The sequence below is a fragment of the Bubalus bubalis genome, chromosome 3 (genome assembly GCF_019923935.1).
Source record: "Bubalus bubalis isolate 160015118507 breed Murrah chromosome 3, NDDB_SH_1, whole genome shotgun sequence".
Lineage (NCBI taxonomy): Eukaryota > Metazoa > Chordata > Mammalia > Artiodactyla > Bovidae > Bubalus > Bubalus bubalis.
Genome location: NC_059159.1, coordinates 124,569,167 through 124,587,777, shown reverse-complemented (window position 1 = coordinate 124,587,777; position 18,611 = coordinate 124,569,167). Strand labels below are relative to the sequence as shown.

Below are 18,611 nucleotides of genomic sequence, written 5' to 3'. Positions count from 1 at the left end.
TTAAAACTTTACCATCACTTTTCTTTAAGGGTGATCTGAATCAAATAAAGCAACATTTTTACATTTGTTAAATTTGGATAATGGGAACATGGGCGTATTCTGTACCCTACTATATGTTTAACATATTTCCTATTAAAAACATAAACATCAAAAGGGAAACGGCTCAGTGGGGCCCTCTTTGGTGCGGCAGGTGCTTCACTGGGAGCTTAGAGGGGAAGGGTCAGGAAGGGTTCCCAAGGGAGGGGTGGAGAGGTTGGGCCTCTTGAGAAATGGGAGGATTCTATCTTGAGAATAAAGGGCTCCAGATCCAAGAGGTCACCCAGAAGCAGAAGCAGGGAGGAGGGGGTTCTGGGGAGGCTGGAGGCCTGCCTGGGGGAAGGTAGCGGGGTGCAGAGCGGGGTGGGGAGGTGGTCAGGGTGTCAGAAGACGGAGGGTGGGCTGGGGACACGCCGACACCTGGCCTCACTCGCCCTCACCCCACCAGGCCCACCCTTGGCTCCGTGCACGGCTGGCCGTGTTTCTAAGGATGTGTGCCTATTTTTAGAGCAGAGATTTATTTCTTTCCATTTCAACTGTGTACTTCTGTCCTGGGCTTGTGAATCTGCCGGCTTGTGTTACAAGGGAGAACCACAGCCCTGTGGACCAGACATGGCTGCTTCCTGCATGGCCAAGAGTGTCTTCTGGTTTATAGGATAGCATGTGGGCCACGAATAGGGAGGGTTTATGATTTTGTGGACTGTGGTTGGAAGTCATGTAGTGTGATCAGAAGTCCCGGGATTCTGGTGTGTCCTGGTGCAGTGGCTAATTTCCAGTGTGACCCTGAACAAGTCCCTTCCCTTCCCTGGATTTCAGGCTGCTGTTGTTATATTGATTTCTCATCACCAAAGCGGCGATAATACTCCTAACCTCAGGAGTAATGATTCGATGAGATACAGAAAGCACCAGGTGAATGACGTGTGCAGGAGAAACTCTGTAAACCAGGGTTTCTTTTACCTGCGCTGTGCTCATACAGGCAGGGATTAGGGTGGGGCTTAGATAATCTCTAAGGGTCCCTCTAATTCGGAGATCCTACAGTTCCAGAGGTTTTCTCCTTCATCATTTCTCCCTGCAATTCATGGTCCCAGAATTCTTAACACATTATGGGCTGGGGGAGGCAGGTCTGTCACCTACCGGCTGTGTGATTTCAGGCATCCATTTCCTTTTCTTGGAGTGGTTTTAACCCCAACCTGCAAGGATCAATCTCACAGAATCCTCATGGAGATTTTATGAGACAAGGCCCATAACACACAGGACAGCACCTGGCATGTAAGATGACCTCAACAGAGAATAGTTGTAGTTTTAAAATTATTGTTGCTGGCAGGGGCCTGTTGTTTTCTACTGTTGTTTTTATAATGTGTCACAGATTCCCAACTGCAGACTTCAGAATCAACTTGAAGGATCCAATTTCTTCATAAGTCTGGGATTATCTCTGCCTTCTTTCATGCAAATATTTTGATCCTTTTACTGAGACACTAAAAAATATTACTCCTTTTCCTCAAAGCCTCATTAACAAGTAACATGTATAGTTAAATTCTTTAGGCTGGTAGTTTTTTTTCTTTTTCTTTTTCTAAGATTTGTATTTATGTGAAAATAAGTAACAACTTCAAAAGAAACTGAATTAGAAAAAAAAAAATTTGCTGGTAATTCCCAACTTTGTTCTCCAAGTTCCCTTCTAGGCTCATCCCACATGCCCTCACTGGAGGTGGTAGTTAACAGCACAGGCTACTAGGTCTGACTGTCTGGGCTGGAGTCCCAACTCCTGGGCAAGCTACTTAATCTCTCTAAGCCTCAGTTTCCCCATCTTTAAAATGGGTGTGTGTGTGTGTGTGTGTATGTGTGTGTGTTGGTCATTCAGTTGTGTCCAATTCTTTGCGACCCCCTGGACTGTAACCCGTCAGGCTCCTCTGTCCATGGAATTTCCCAGCAAGAAAACTGGAGTGAGTTTCCATTTCCTCCTCCAGGGGATCTTCCTGACCCCGGGATTGAACCTGGGTCTCCTACATTGCAGGCAGTTTCTTTACTGTGTGAGCCACCAGGAAAATGGGGCTGATAACCAAAACTTTCGGAGAACTAAAGAAGATAATCCATGCAGGGCTCTGTCGCAGTAAATGCCAACTATCTATCGATGCTCTAAGAACTCATACATTGTACCCTGCTCGAGTCATGGTGTGACCTGTCATCCTCAAACATCGCTATACATTGTCCATTTTCCCCGCCGTCTGGTTAGGCCGAGCAGCTGGCTCAGCTTCAGAGCGGCATCCACTTAACTCCACAGAGACAAGAAAGGGCAGGTCCTCTTGGGGAATCAGTCAACAGCGGATACTTTTAGCACATGGAGCATTCCTCTCCCGTGGGAGTCCAAGTGCAACAATCTCATGATAAGCTCGAGTTTTTCCAGGCCGCAGACTAAGAAAGTTTTGAGGACTTCTTTTTTTTTTTTTTTTCTGTGCACAAGTTTGGAATCTTCTGCTGCAAACAAAGCAGCTTTCCAATTCTGCGTACTCTACTGTGTCACATGACATGACACTGAGGCTTAACAATTGCATCACTGCAAACATAACCCCCTGCAAAACTACCTGTTAACTGAATTCAGGTCATAAGACTGCGAAGAACTGCACATAAAATCGAGACGCTTAGAGCTGGAGGGGGTGTCAGAGGGCATCTAGGCCAACTGTGTCCATTTTGCAGATTGGGAAACTGAGATCCAGAGAGGGAAAAGCACTTGCCTAAGTTGGGAGCAGAGCCAGGATTGAGTAAGGATCTCTGCATCTCAGGTTGTTTCTAGGAGGAAAAGGGAACAATCTTTCATACAGTACCCTCCCCAACTATAAAGCCAGAGCACAGGCATGGCTCACACTATCTTCCTGAGGACTCCAGTGAAGCCTTTTAGTGTCAGGGCTAAGAGTGAACTCAGAGCTGCATCATGGTTCTGCCACCACCTCACTTCAGTTTCTTGGACAAGTTTCTTCACCTCTCAGTTTTCTCATCTGCAAAATGGGATGACAACAATGTCTGTACTGCAGGATTAGGATGACAGTTGAATGGATTAATATTTTCAAAATGCAGGAACAGTGCCTGCACATAAAAAGTGCCATCTAAGCGCTTGTTAAACTAGAATTAAAACAGGAGGGGTAGAGCATATAAGAGAGAGGACAGTGGGCCCAGGACCTGGGCTGGTTCTCCTCAGACGTGTGACCAATGCAAGTTTCCTCCTCTCTCTGGGCTCGGGTTCTTCTCTGTGAGTTGGAGGGCTGGACACCCGCTGGTCTCTGTGTCCCCTCCAGGCCAGTGGCCCAGAGGCCTCTTGTGGTCTGCATACCTTTGGCCTCTCCCTGTGCTGTGATTTCAGAACATGGGTGGAGGTCAGGTGAAACTCAAGCTGGAATGTTTGTGCTTTCAGCAAGAATGGAGCCCCACTAGATCTTTTCAAAGCTCCCATCCTGACTTGCAAATCAGGTAATAGAGGCACCTCAGTGAAGGGCCAATTGTGAGGTGGAGACAAAAACCCCACTGGTCTCGGTTATCTCCTATCCTTGCTCTGATTTCTCTTCTCTTTTTCTTGAACTTAGAGAGAAAGCGGTCTTTGAAAATGTCCACTTGAAACCACAATGGTATGAGGATCACAGGTCTCGGATTGCCAACCCTACTCCAAAATTCAAGTGTACTTGTACCTTCCTCCTGCCAGAGGGGGAGGTGGCACACTTTGGAGCCTGCTTGAAACCTGAGTCTCCACGCCCTGGTCCTGTGATGCGGGGCGAGACAGTCAGCTCTCTGTGCCCCAGGCTCTCCATCCCGCCTGTGTTCACAGGCATACCTTCTTGTTAACCACCTGCAAGGAGGGCTCAGGTGTGTAAGGGCACAGAGGCCCTGGGAATTTGCTTCTGGGGCCAGGTACTTTGATATTAGGAGTGGGGCCATTTGCCAGTTTGGAAAATGGAGCTCCCAGCTGAGGCTCAAATAGTTCTCAGGGGCTCTACTCTGAGAGGGTTCCTCTATCTGCCTACTCCAACATCTGATGTCTGGCTCTGAACCTTGTCATTATGCATCCAATTTGCAGCCACAGCCTAATCCTAACTCATCTCTGTCCAGGGACTCAGGACAACTCCAACAGCCTGGAAAGCCAGAGGCAGAAGGCTTTGGGGGCTTCTTGGGGAGTCTGTGCTTCACCCTGGGAGCAGTAAAGATTCTGCAAGATGATGGAAGGGTTGCAGAGAAGGGCAGGGCCCTTGCTTATCTTCAGGGAAGATCTCTGTCAGCAAACCCACCCACTCTCTGTCCTCGGAACTCCCTGGGCTGCTGAGAGAAGTCCACAGTCTTTAGTCTGCCTTACACCTCCCTCTCCCCCAATGTCTAGCCCCCTTCCAGGCTCAGCTAGCCCTCCACCAGAACCTCACCTACACTCCCCCCTACGACTGCTCTCTGTGCCTGAGCCTCTGCTTGTAGCCTTCACTAAACATAGAATTCTTTGTTTTTATTCATGGCTTAGAAAAATCCAGGGCCCAGTTTCAGTATCACCTGCTCTGTAAAGCCTCCTACCAAAAGAATTCATCCTCTCCCTGAGCTCCCTGTGTGCTCCCACTTGGGGTGTGGTTTATTGTGCCCACTCCCCTCTGGACTGAGCACCTGAAGGTCAACTCCAGTGGCCTCGCCTCGGGGACCATCTCCTGGTTGGGTGCAGGTGTGGGCAAGGGGTTGTGAATAGCAGGCAGAGGATACATTCCTAGAGGGGTTTGTCACTCTGTGGGGCCTAAAACCCAGGACCCCTAGGCAAGGATTCTGGGTTATCTAAAAGAAGACATTTAATCAAATCTGGAGGTAGGACCAGTTTATAAGCTCATGGAAACTTAGCCCTGAATGGGGCCAGTGAGGCTCCATCATTCCATGGACTGGGACAATAAGGTCTGAAGGACAGCAACTGGCTCAAGGTGATGTGAATGTAAGAGACACAGCCAGGGTTGCCCCTAGAACATGTAACCTCTTGTCTTGCATCTTCTCTGCTAACCTACACTCCCTGTACATGAGCTGTGGTTACTAGAGGGTTAGTGAAATGGTATAATAGTATTTACTGTATGGATCACTATTAAACTAGGTTTGAAGAGGGACAGCTTTTTAAAAAAAGACATGAAATGCCCCATTTTTAATAAAAATATATCAAATGGAAAATTTACTTAATTCAGTAATATTCATTCTGTACCTTCTCGGGACTGGTCCTAGGCCAGGGTACCAAGGATATACAGATACAATGATAGTATAGTAGGCCACCTTGGAGTCCCTCCCTTGGTTCTCTCACAGCTCTGTGGTGACTGGCCAAACCACAGATGTGACCAGTGAGCTTCCTGTCTTGTGATGCCATAACCTGGCTGCAGAGGCAAATTCTGAGCTTAAACACATTTATATGTACTACTTATGAAATGCAAAGATAAAGACATCAAACCAGTGGAAGTAGATCTTTGTATATTAGTTGTTTAGCTATGTCTGACTCTTTGCGACCCCATGGACTACAGCCCACCAGGCTCCTCTATCCATGGAATACTCCAGGCAAGAATATCAGAGTGGGTTGCCATTCCCTCTCCAGGTTATCTTCCCAAACCAGGGATTGAAGCCATGTCTCCCACACTGCATGCATATTCTTAACCATCTGAGCCACCAGGGAAGCCCTTTACTTCTCAGTTAAGTCATTCCATGACAGACATTCCCTACCGTCCTGAAGCAGCTGGCTTGATGGAATGGTGGACAGGGCTTTTGAAAACTCAGTTACAGTGCGACCAGGTGGTGAAACCCTGCAGGGCTAAGGGTTGCTATGAGTCTGTACATGCTCTGATTCAGTGTCCAGTATGTGGTGCTGCTTCTCCCATGACCAGGACTCACGGGTCTAGGAGTCAAGGGTTGGCACAGGGATCCAGAAATTGCCAACATCCTCTGGATCATAGAAAAAGCAAGAGAATTCCAGAAAAACATCTACTTCTGCTTCACTGACTACACCAAAGACTTTGACTGTGTGGATCACAACAAATTGTGAAAAATTCTTAGAGATGGGAATACCAGACCACTTTACCTGCCTCCTAAGAAACCTGTATGCAGGTCAAGAAGCAACAGTTACAACCGGACATGGAACAATGGACTGGTTCCAAACTGGGAAAGGAGTACATCAAGGCTGTATATTGTCACCCTGTTTATTTAACTTCTATGCAGAGTACATCATGAGAAATGCCAAGCTGGATGAAACACAAGCTGGGAGAAATATCAATAACCTCAGATATGCAGATGACACCACCCTTATGGCAGAGAGTGAAGAGGAACTAAAGAGCCTCTTGATGAATGTGAAAGAGAAGAGTGAAAAAGCTGGCTTAAAACTCAACATTCAAAAAATGAAGATCATGGCATCTGGTCCCATCACTTCATGGAAAATAGATGAGGAAACAATGGAAACAGTGACAGACTTTATTTTCTTGGGCTCCAAAATCACTGCAGATGGTGACTGCAGCCATGAAATTAAAAGATGATTGTTCCTTGGAAGAAAAGCTATGACAAACCTAGACAGAGTACTAAAAAGCAGAGACATTATTTTGCCAACAAAGGTCCGTCTAGTTAAAGCTATGATTTTTCCAGTAGTCATGTATGGATGTGAGAGTTGGACCATAAAGAAGGCTGAGCGCTGAAGAATTGGTGCTTTTTAACCGTGGTGTTGGAGAAGACTCTTGAGAGTCCCTTGGACCGCAAGAAGATCATCCTGATGATTCACTAGAAGGACTGATGCTGAAGCTGAAGCTCCAATACTTTGGCCACCTCATGCGGAGAGTTGACTCATTTGAAAAGACACTGATGCTGGGAAAGATTGAAGGCAGGAGGAGAAGGGGATGACAGAGGATGAGATGGTTGGATGGCATCATTGACTCAATGGATGTACGTTTGAGCAAGCTCCAGGAGATGGTGAAGCACAGGGAAGCCTGGCATGCTGTAGCTCATGGGGTCGCACAGAGTCATACACGACTGAGACTAAAAACAACAACCCACTCACTATCACAACTGGTACCCCTAGTGACCCACTGGCAAAAGTTTTACTTCCTGTTCCTATGACCTTGTGCTCTGCTGGCCTCAGTCTTAGTTCCAAAGGGAGGAATACTTCTACCAGGAGACACAGCAATGATTCCATTGGACTGGAAGTTAAAGCTGCCACTTTGGGGGCTCCTTATGCCTCTGAATGAATAGGCAGAAAGGGAATTTCTGTACTGGCTGAGGTGATGTGTATTGATTACTGAGGGGAAAATTAGGCTGATGCTCCAGAAGGGTGGTAAAGAAGGGCATCCCCTGAAATACAAGGGATTCCTTGTATTTCTATAGGGCTTTCTCAGTATTACAAGGCCCAGGGATTAAAGTCAATGGAAAACTATAACTCAATCCAGGCAGGACTACTAATGGTCCAGGCCCTTCAGGAGTAGATCACTCCATCAGGCACAGCCAGCTGAGGTGCTTGCTGAAGGCAAAGGGAGCAGAGAATGGGTAGTAGAAGAATGCAGTTATAAATACCAGCTATGACCATGTGACCAGATAGACAAACGAGGACAATATTGTTATGAGTATTTCCTCTGTATTTTTTATGAACATGTTTGTGTATGTGTGAGTCTATGTATGTGTGTATGCATTAAGTAAATATTTTTGTTTTCTTCCCTCTATTATTCTCTTAATATGTAACAAAGACTGTACTGATTTTATATGGTGGCATTTAAGTATTGTTAATTTTATATCATAGTATTAGGTTTCAGGGTATCAAGGAGAAAATAAACATTACTCAAGGACTTTACTTCTTCTTCTGGCAGGTACCCAGGATAGTTGTATCACATTAGGCAGAATTATGACCTTATTATTGTCCTATATGGAGATAAGTATGGTTTAAAAAGATGTGTATGGGTGCCAAGTTGACCACAAGTGGACATGTGATGATTAATTTTATGCATCAACTTGACAGGGTCACAGACTGCCCAAACATTTAGCTGAGCATTATTCTGAATATGTCTGTGAGGGTATTTCTAGATGACATTAACATTTGAATTGGTAGACTGAGTAAAGCAGATGGCCCTCCCTAAGGTGGATGGGCCCCATCCAATCAGTTGAAGGTCTGAATACAAGCATAACAAAAAGGCTGAAACTCCTACCAGTAAGAGGGAATTTCTTTCTGCCTGACCTTTTTGAGCTGGGTAATTGCTTTCATTTTGTTTTCTTGCCTTTGGACTTGATCTGAAACACTGGCTCTTCCTGGGTCTTGAGCCTGCTAGCTATTGGACTGAAACTATACCATCAGCTCTCCTGGTTCTCAGGCCTTTGGACTCAGGCTAGAATGACACTTTCAGATGTCCTGGGTCTCCAGGTTGCGAACCGCAGATCCTGGAACTTGTCAGCCTCAATCATCATGGAAGCCAATTACTCATGACAATAAATTTCTTTATATCTAAATCTATATATCTATATATCCTATTTGTTCTATTACTTTAGAGAATTATGACTAGCACAACACACATACATGCACACACCCCCCCACAAAGGCAAGATTACTCTAAGGCTATTGCCATGGAAAGAAAGGCGAAATGGTACCCCAGGCAGTCAGCCCGCCCCTCCCCCAGCCGCTAAGAGTCACCGTCCTGCATGTGTGACAATGTGTCCCATTTAGTGCCTACTCACATCAGGGTCCAGCTCATCCAGCTCGTTTTCCAGGGTCCTTAGCTCCTCTTCTGTTAGGGCTCCAAGGATTTCATCTTCATCCAGGTCACGGTATTTCTCTAGTTCTCGTCTGTACGACATTGTGAAAGAACTTTCTGAGCTGACCTACTGGAAAGAGAAAAATCTTAGAAAGATCCTTCTTGGATTCATTCTCAGAGCAAGAAGATGCTTGTCACTCACAAGGAGGCCTGGGCATGTTTTATGAATTGTCAGGATAATAATTACTATAATGGAATCCGGAATTAAGTTGGATTAATTCTCTAATAAACTGTGCAAGGTAAAAGTCCTGAGGGCATGCGGCTTAACAAAATGTAATTGTTGTAATTGGCAAGGCCACTCTCCAAAGCATGAAAGTGAAAAGTGAAAGTGAAGTCGCTCAGTCGTGTCAGACTCCCAACAACCCCATGGACTGCCGCCTACCAGGCTCCCCCGTCCATGGGATTCTCCAGGCAAGAGTACTGGAGTGGGTTGCCATTGCCTTCTCCGTTACGAGTAATAGATGATTATAAACAGCCTATGAGTCCCTGAAAACTGTTTCATTCTTCAAGTAGTTCAAATATTTTCTGTACAACTCTCCACCCTATATACCCTTATGGGAAACATGAACGCTGGACATTCTGCCAAGGCCTATCTTAAAAGCAGGGTGAACATCAGTGGTTCATTGAGCACCTGCTGTATGCAGGCTCTTCCTCTACATCTCATTCAATCCTTGCGAAGAACAGCTGACGTTAATAGCTAACTTATACTACCATACACCAAGCTGTGATTAAGTAATTCCCAAGGACATCCTATTAATAATTTAACCTCTGCGGCAGGCATTCATTCCCATCTTGTAGATGAGGATGCTGAGTTTAGAGAGGCTGAGGGACTCACAAATCACACTACCGAGAGGCAGAAGAATCACCATTTGAACCAGATCTGCTGTGTTCCAAGCCTGCACTGTTCTAGCCACTGCATCTGCACCTTTTCACAGAATCCCCTAACTTCATGACCAGAAGGAGACCTCCTCGTCCAGACCTCTCATTTCACCTCTGAGGGAGCTGGCTCAGAGAGGAAGTGACTAATGGGAGGGAGGGGGTCTGGGAAAAGGGGTCCAGGTCTGCCACTTCCCAGCTGTCCTCCTTGCTAGAGACGCCTACTGCTCATTCCCCATGGCACAGAGGTACTTGACACCCGTGTCTGGATCCCGTCTCTGCTACTTCCATAACTAGGACACTTTCACACTTGAGAATTCATTCAATCCTGGTGCCACACCCTGTAAATTGAGTCTTTTAGCTAAAACCATTTTGTCAACAAAGAAACTGAGGGATGGCTTAGTTAGGCCTTGACTCAGAATCCCTGTCACCGGACCCCAGTGCTTCCACTGCACCACACCGCCTCTCACCTGACATTGAACTGTGTCCCCTCCAAATTCTTACGCTGAAATTCTAACCTCCCCACCCCACCTCAGTAACCCAATACCATGATCCAAGTAAGAATGTGACAGTACTTGGAAAGAGGGGTGTTGCAGATGTAATTAAAGTTCAGTGAGGTCACGCCAGAGAAGGGTGGGCCCCTAACTCAATAGGACTGGTGTCCTTATGAAAAACGGAAATGTAAACGGGCACACAGGAAGATCATCACGTGAAGATGAAGGCAGAAACGGAGGTGATGCTTCTACAAGCCGAGGAATACCAAAGATTCCAGCAAGCCACCAGAACCTGGGGAGAAGCCTGGAACAGACCCTCAGCCCTTGGAAGGAACCAGTCCTGCCAACACCTTGATCTTGGACGTCTGGCCTCTGGAACTTTAAGACAATAAATCTCTGCTTTTTAACTCAGTGTGTGGTACTTTATTATGGCAATCAGCATCACCTTTCTTGCAGCAGTTTGTGGTTTCAGACCCCAGCGCAAACAAATACAAACAAAACCGTGGCTCATCTGTGAAATGACTGATGGAATTTTCCAGAGTAGAGAAAAACAAAACCTAGGAAAAGAACCAACTTATCAATCAAAAAGCTGGGAGTAATTGTTAATCTAAAACAAAGTAATTAAAAATAAACAAAACCCAAAGTTGACTCAGCTACCAGAAGAAGCCTCCATTTCAGGAAGAAGCAGGGATCCATGCAATTAGCGCAAGCCCGTGCCTGTGTGGGCCTATTTGTAGGGGAAGCCCGTGTGTGTGACAGCTGGCTTGATAAGAAAGGACTCGCTTCCCAAATACAGAAAAGGCCAGTGCTATCCCTTTTTCTAAGCATGGCTCAGCTTGACCTGATGTCTCCCTCTGACCAGACCCCAAGATTGCAGTGTTCAGGCCATAAATGCCCCCCCCTCCCCCCGCCCCGTCCCCCACCACCTCTTGACTCATTTCTATTTGTTTGCAGAGAAAGCACAAGCAACTGACAATGCTCTGGATTAGATGAAAAAGAAAAACAACCCTTCCTGAAGGCTCTCAGAGAATAACCTAATTTGGATTTTCCTGAGTAGGGAGCCAGGAAAGGCCCTGTGATTTCCATCTCGGGGCCAAGAGGACCCTAGTGAAGGGCTCAGATGCTTCCCGACCATCACAGAGACATCTCCAAACTGGCATCTCTCAGGTGGGCTGCAAAACACATTTCTGGTGCTCAGACAGATCCTGGGTTGTACACAGTTGCACAGGACTCTGGACTCCCCCTGACTTCTCAAAACTGTCGGTGTGCTTGCTACGACAGAGGTCCGTCACCACGATGGTGAGGGCGAGCAGAGCAACCCTGACCTCTGGGCCAGGAAACTACATCTCTGAGAAACCTCTCCTGGAATCGGAACCTCACGGAACAAAGTTTGGGAAACACAGCCTTGGATTCACCTCTGGGTCACATGAGGGACAAGAAGGGACTGGGGGAGAGGACCAGCTGAGACAGGTTTGGGACCCTGGGAGCTGCCCATGCTTGACTCCTTAGCCAGTTGACTCATTTTCCTAGATGGTTTGCACTAAAGTCCTTAGAAAAAGTCATGGACGGACCCTGGAGAAGGGACAAACTGGGACAAGGGAACAGACAGGGGAAAGAGGAATCCATGTCAAAGCAGTTGGGGGAGAAAGGAGCTGGGAAGAGGTGAGAAGACATGCAGGTGGCAACTAGGGGCCTGCCAAAGGAGGGGTGGGGCTGGCTGGCGGGCACCTTCCGAGATGCCCTCCTGAGGGCTGCAATCATTAAAGTTCCTGGAGAAGGCTCCATCTTAGTGCACACAGGAAAGTTACTGTTCCACTTACACACTCTAAGGTGCCAATGAATTTAAAAATCATATTTCAAAGGATTTAAAAGGCCCTTTCTAATGTCAAATGTCCTGTGAACAGAGTGACAAGGCATTTCATTAAATAAGCTGAGAGGAACGGAGAACTCCTAAGGTAAACTATGAAGCTGTCAGCTTCAAGCCACACTCATCCACTTGGCTCCCAGGGGTGGTTTCTCTAAAGTGAGATTCTTCTCCTGTGTTCAGTGACGTGTGGATGGAGGTCAGAGAGAGACAGGGCGGGAGGGAGGTGAAAACACCGTGTTAACAGGAGCCCACTGAAAGCTTGGCTTTAAATGATGGCTTGGAAGAGAGGGTATTTTATAGCTGTTAGTGAAAGCCTCTGTTTCCTAGTAAAAGAGGTGTCACAGATGGACACAGCCTGAGATTCACAGGACTTTGGCCAGAGTGCTAGCTGAGGTGGTAACTCACTGGGGTGACACTCGATAAATCCCTCCCCTCCCCTGGGCCTCTGTTTGCTCATCTGTAAAATGGGTATAAATGGACCAGGAAGTTCTGCTTGTAACCTAGCCCCCAGGGGTGGTGTTTACCCTGTGCTCAGGGGAGACCTCAGGTTCCAAGAAGTTTCTCCAGACCCCTGCAAGGGGGTTAAGTGGGAGAAGCTAAGCAAGGGTGCTTCCCCAGTACTGCCTGATTTATTGGGGGTTCCACAGAAGATTGCTCTTGACAAAAGGATTCACCTACTAAAATAAAAGGTTGATATCCACTGGACGGGTCTTCATCTGCACAGTGAGAGGATCACAGTACTCAGGCTCTGAGTCAGGGCAGCCCCTGCAGTACCCATAGGTGCTATGATGATGAGCCTGCAGCAAGCAGGTTAGGGGCAAAAGCCTGGGGCTGGGGCGTGGTTAGCATGGGCACTGCACCTATCAGACACATTATTACGAGGCTCCCATGGCTACTGCCACTGCTGGGGCTGCTCCCTTCCCCCCTGCATCCCCTATACGCTCATCAGACTGCCATGCCCCCAGGTAAGGAGCTGTGTCTTATCCTTATGGTCCTGGTGCCTAGCCCTGCACCTGGGGATGGTGTTGGTTGGGCACGAGTACATCTGGACTTTGATCTAGTGTCTTGGGAACTTGGGGCAAGTCCCTCTCTTCTCGGGTCCTCTGCTTCCCCATCTTTAAAGTGGAAAGATCTTGGAGGGCTGGGAACCCAAGAGGGGAGGGATGGGCAGGAAGGGGTGATGCTGCTGCCTGCCTTACAGATGGGCTCCTGAGCGAGAGCTGGTGAGAAAAAGAAAAGGACAGCTTGACCAATTTAAAACACATTTAAAAACGTTAGTCTTCCAAGCCCTGTGTATTTTTACATGAGTGGCATGTCTGGCCTCCCAGCTTCTCAATGGCAGGAACCTTAAGTGCTGCTAAATATGCAAAAAAGAGAATTTACCACCTGTGCCAGGGAGTAAAAGTAGGCAGGGTGGACAGTAAAAATGAGTGGGTCAAGCACTGAGGCCATCCCTCAGGAAGCTTCAGCAATGGAAGCTCTGGAAGCAGTCCCTGGAGTACCAACAGATCTTTCCCAGGAGGTGGGCACAGTCACATCTGCTGATGGCTCCTCCAGCATCTGCCCCAGGGGACACTTGGGCAGGAGGTGCTGGAGCCACATCTTGATTTATAGACCACACTTCCCCGAGGTCGGGAAGAGCTGAGTCACAAATTCAAATGAATGTTTTCCAGTTATACCATCTTGTTATCTCAGCCACAGAAAAGGGAGGTGGATTTACAAAACAAAGCTGATTTCTCACAGCCTCTCTCCTCTGTTTTTGTCTCTTTTTCTCTTTGGGAAGACATTTTGGCCACACGGGATTTAAGCCCGTGATCCCTGTGCCTCTCCCTTCCATTGGGTCCCCTGCCCCTCCTGCGAGAGCAGTCTCCCCACTGCCCTCCTCCCCAGGGCACCTCTGGGGGCAGCAATGCTTTACACCACATGACCCCCGGCCTCCCCTGATGACTGGACAGAGTAGATGCTGGGTTCAAGGACAGCCGATCCATTGGCTAGTCAATGACCTATGTGGTGGCTTGGATTTAAAAAAAAAAAAAAAGAGTTGGATGAATGAGCTCCTTCATTTCCTGGCATTTTGTACTGGTTCCTGAGACTGCCCCAACAAATGGAGGGGCCTCAACAGAAGAAATTCACTGTTTCTCTGCTTAGGAGCTGGAAGTCCAGAATCTAGGTGTGGTGGGGGTGGTTCCTTCTGGAGGCTCTGAGGGAGAATCTAGATAAGCGAGTTGAGAGATGGGCAACATGGTGTCCCCAGAAGAGCCCCATCCCTGCTCCTTGGGCCTGGATGGCTGCCGCTCATGCTGGATTCCCATCAGACCCTCGTCCCGCCACCATCTGTACAAGGCCCAGCCCCTCCTCACGCTCCCTCGCTGCACTCAGGCTGAGTCCCTGTTCCTTGCAGCCTAACAAGTATGTGACTGTCTCCATCTGCCTCCTTCCTTTCTCCCCACTCCTTCTCAGGCTCCCTGATGACAGGTTCTTCCTGGCCTGCCTGTTCTCCTGGCTGCTGACCTCTGCTTACATCTCATGCCCTCCCTGGAGGCTGTCTCCGAGGTGGGGGGTCAGTGTCCAGTGGTAAGCTGATGACCTTCCCACGGTCTCTCCAGCCCAGGCTCTGCTGGGCACATCTCCTGGAGCCCCTCTGGCTCCATGAGCCCAGCCCTGAGTGTGGCCAGCTTGCCACCACCACCACCTCACCCTGCTTCCATCAGCCACCCAGGCCAGACACCCTCCCCTCGCCTCCCCCAGCTCTGGTAGGTCCCCACACCTGTCAATCCTCTCTCTCATTTATTCTTCTGAATGTTACAGTTTTTGTTGTTGCTGTCGTTTGATTGTGGTAAAATGCACAATACAAAATTAATTTAACAATTTTAAGCGTACAGTTAGTTCTGTAGGATTAAGTACATTCACGCTGTTGTACAACCGTCACCCATCTCCAGAACGTTTTCATCTTCCCCAGTGGAAACTCTGTCCCCCGTGAAGCCCTAAGCCCCGCTCCCCTCCCTCAGCCTCTGAAGCCACCGTTTTGCTTTCAGTCTCTACCAGTCTGACTACTCTGAGAGACTCTCCATGCGGAATCACGTGCTACTATCCTTTAGTGGCCGGACTCCCGTCTCTCTATCCTTCTGCGTGTCTGTCCCTCCTCTTCCTCATCATGGATCTGTGTTATCACAGCAGGCTCCCTGCCTCAGTTCTCCTACCTTCTGTCCACATGTCCCTCAGCCTCCAAATGATGCTTGTGAAAGTCAGTTCTGATGCTGCTCCTGAGTTGAAGCCGCCTTGAACAGTCCCCATTATGACAGATGGAAGGCCAACTCCCCAGCCTGGGGCCTGAGGCACTCGGAGACCCGGTGGTCTCTGTGCCGCCCCAGCTTCCAATCCCCACAAGGCCCTCCCCTTCCAGCTGTACCCACCACCCCTCCCTGAGCACACTGACATCCTGGGTCCCCTCAGCATGGACGCCCTCTCTCCACCTCCGTACTGGAGAGCCGAGGCCTCTCTGCTGTGCTTCCATGCCCAGTGGACGAGACCTTGGCCCCCACACCCTCCAGCCCGCAGGCTGGACTGGGCGGGCGTGGCGCCCCACCTGACCAGCATCTTGTGCACAGCTCAGACTGCAGACGCCGTTATTGCAGGTCAGTCGGGGATACAGACGCCTGGAGCTGGGGGGACACCTGAATTCTAGCCCAGGCCAGTGACTGCAAAGGGAAGAAAGTCAACTGTCCCTTGACTGGATGGGGCGGGGTAGGCTGTGGAAGACGTAGACAAGTGGGTATTGGAAGGCTGCGGCGGGGCTTGCCTTCCTCAATGTCTACATTTTGGAACAGCATCATAAAACATGAGGCAACAATTACAGCAAAACAATTCCAAAGTGCAGATTAAGTTTGCAGATCAACACAACAAAACCAAAACACCACTCCCATGCCTGCAGTTTCATGTCCCCTTGCAAAGCAAGACACGAGTGCCTCGGTGTGGTGTCACCTGTGATTGGGTCCAGAGAGACAGGGAGAAGGAGAGTGCTAGACCGAGAGCGCCAAATCTCCTGCGTGACAGCCTGAGTGCTCACCTCGCCCTGAGGAGGGACTCTCCCAGCCAGGGCTGGCTACAGAATCCACTGAGTCCAGCGCAAAACAGGACTGCGGCGTCCTGAGTTCAAACAGGAAAAAACTGCCATTAAAAGTACCAAGACATAAAGTTTTCCCTTTCTCTCATGGTCTCTGTCCTGATCCGTCACACTGTCCTTAATATTTATGATTGAGTATCGTGATGTACACAGGTGCCTGGGTGCTGTGACTCTGTGCATGCAGGCCAAGCCCTCTGGCTGCCAACTTCCCTCCCCTGGCCCAGGTGGGACACACACGCTTTGCCCTAGTAGGGCACCCGCCAGTCGGGCCAGGTATCTCCCCTTCCAGTGGGGCCACTGTCCAATACCCAGAGATGGGTGCTCCCCATGGTACCCCAACTTCTGCACCAGGACACTAAATGCCTGGACCCAGGGATGACGAGAAGGCTGTCTTGCAGAGCTGCCAGCTGAATGCACTGGGGGCAAGAGCCCCGGTAGCAGCTGGGTGGGGGTGGGGAGGGAGAGGCTGTTTGGATCTGGGGGTGTCAGGAGGCCAGGCAGCTGGAGTCTAAGAACCCGTCCCCAGGAAGCAGATAGGCAGCAGGAGACGGGACCTCATGTGAGCTCAGACTCAAAGCCCCGGTGTGTGCTCCATTGTCCACAGGGCTTCACTTAAAAATATATATCCAAAAGTAAAATAAAGAATTTCAAGAAAATGACTGCCGAGCACAGGGTACTTCTGAGAGCAGGGGTCCATACAGCTGTACAAACTGCAACCCGTTCCCAGCCCTCTTCCCAGGACACCTCCCTCCCCCAAGGCCCCAGGGCTAGACTCAGTCTTTGCTCACCTAGGAGGGTCCTTTCCTTCCCTAGTATCTTCCAACCCATTGGAGTCTCCAGTCCCTGGAGTCTATAGGAAGTTAGAGACATTGCACAGTGGCAGAGGGACATTGGGATAGGAGTCAGGGGCCTTGACTACCAGTCCTGGCTGTGGCTGAGGGCTTGCTGTGTGGCCTCAAGCATGTTGCTCTACCTCTCTGGATCTGTTTCCACAACCTAATTCGCTGAGTATTTACTGAGCACCCACTTTGTGCAGGGCACAGAGGGCTTGCTGGGAGAGACAGAAGTTAATAGGAGAGTCCCGATCCTCAGGAAGCTTACAGTTAAGTCGGGAGGATAAGACCCACATAGAAATTCCTGAAGTGGTGTCACACACATCCTCTCTTCACCTGCCACCCTCAGGGGGAGGCTGAGCTGATGATAGGTGAAAGCATGGACTATGGGTCATGCAGTCCTGGGATGCCCTGCCTCTAACTGGCTGGGCAGACTTGGGCATGGTGCTCAGTGTCTCTGAGCTTCATGGATTTGTTTGTATGGTGAGGGCACAAACTGATTTCTTTCTTCTTTCTCAGTCCCACAGAACTCCAGCCCAGTAAGCCTACCCAACAAGTGTTAGAAGGATGGTCATGGCTGGGCAACCATGAGGAAGGTTTGGGGGTTCTCCAGAGACAGTCCATTCAACATAAATCAATGTGGGCCAGAGTCACGGTGTGACCTCAGTTGAATTAATAAAGTTACAGTGGACAAAATAAGCACATGATGGTTTTGCTCAGCTTCAGGCTGGAGCTCAGCACTGGGCCCCAACTCTTGCACTGGGGGTGTGTGACTTTTTTCTTCTTTTTTAATAAGGCATTGGCTATATACAGTCAAGTGGGTAAGTCTTAGGAGCACAGCTCACTGAATCTTCCCATATGCATACACCTATGCCAACACCACTCAGATGAAGATACAGACCATTTCTAGCCCAACAGAAGGCTTTCTCATCCCCATCCCAGTTCATCACCCTCAACGGTAACTAGCATTTGAACTTTTAACACCATCTAATAAACTGGCTTTGACTATTTTTGAACATCATATAAATGGACACATACATTGGTTATCTTCTTGTGTCTGGCTCCTTTCACTCAACATTATATCCGTGAGTTTCATTCATGCTGTGTGTTAGAGTGGCAGGTCATTCTTTTTCATTGATGTGTAGTATTCCATTGCCTGACTCATATAATTTATTTACTGTCAACAGACATTCAAGTTATTTCCAGTATTTGGTAATTATAAGTAATGCTATGAATGTCTTTTGGTAGAAATAGTCACTTATTTCTAAGTATGTACCTGGAGTAGAATTTCTGGATGACAGAGTAGGCATATGCTTAGTTTCAAGAGATACTGTCAAACAGTTTCCCAAAGTAATTGCATAATTTTACATCCCCACCAGCAGTGTTTGAGCAACCCAGTTGTTCAGCATCCTTGCCAACTCTTGGTATTGTCAGTAAGTTTCCATTTTAGCCATTACAGCGGTGGGTGTATTTCCCACCGCTGTAATGTGTCTCATTGTGCATTTCCCCGATGACGAAGCATGTCAGCTGAGCACATTTCATATGATTATTGGCCACAGGGGTGACCACTCCTGTGAAGTGGGCCTTTTCTCTTGAGTATTTCTAGCTAAGTCCAAAGAAGGGGGC

General features: G+C 48.4%; 1 protein-coding gene across 4 annotated transcripts in view; it reads right to left on the bottom strand.

Moving 5' to 3' along the window:
* Window positions 1-18,611, bottom strand: part of TMOD1 (tropomodulin 1) — an 89,412-nt gene that overhangs the window by 57,446 nt on the left and 13,355 nt on the right. For 2 of the 4 annotated variants that reach the window (XM_044940066.2, XM_006063459.4), the window contains exon 2: window positions 8,716-8,862. In XM_044940066.2, the coding sequence (XP_044796001.1) occupies window positions 8,716-8,835 (120 nt within the window). In that variant the 5' untranslated portion in view covers window positions 8,836-8,862. The remainder of the gene's footprint in view (window positions 1-8,715; window positions 8,863-18,611) is intronic. The other 2 variants (XM_044940067.2, XM_025281770.3) reach the window with 1 other exon arrangement.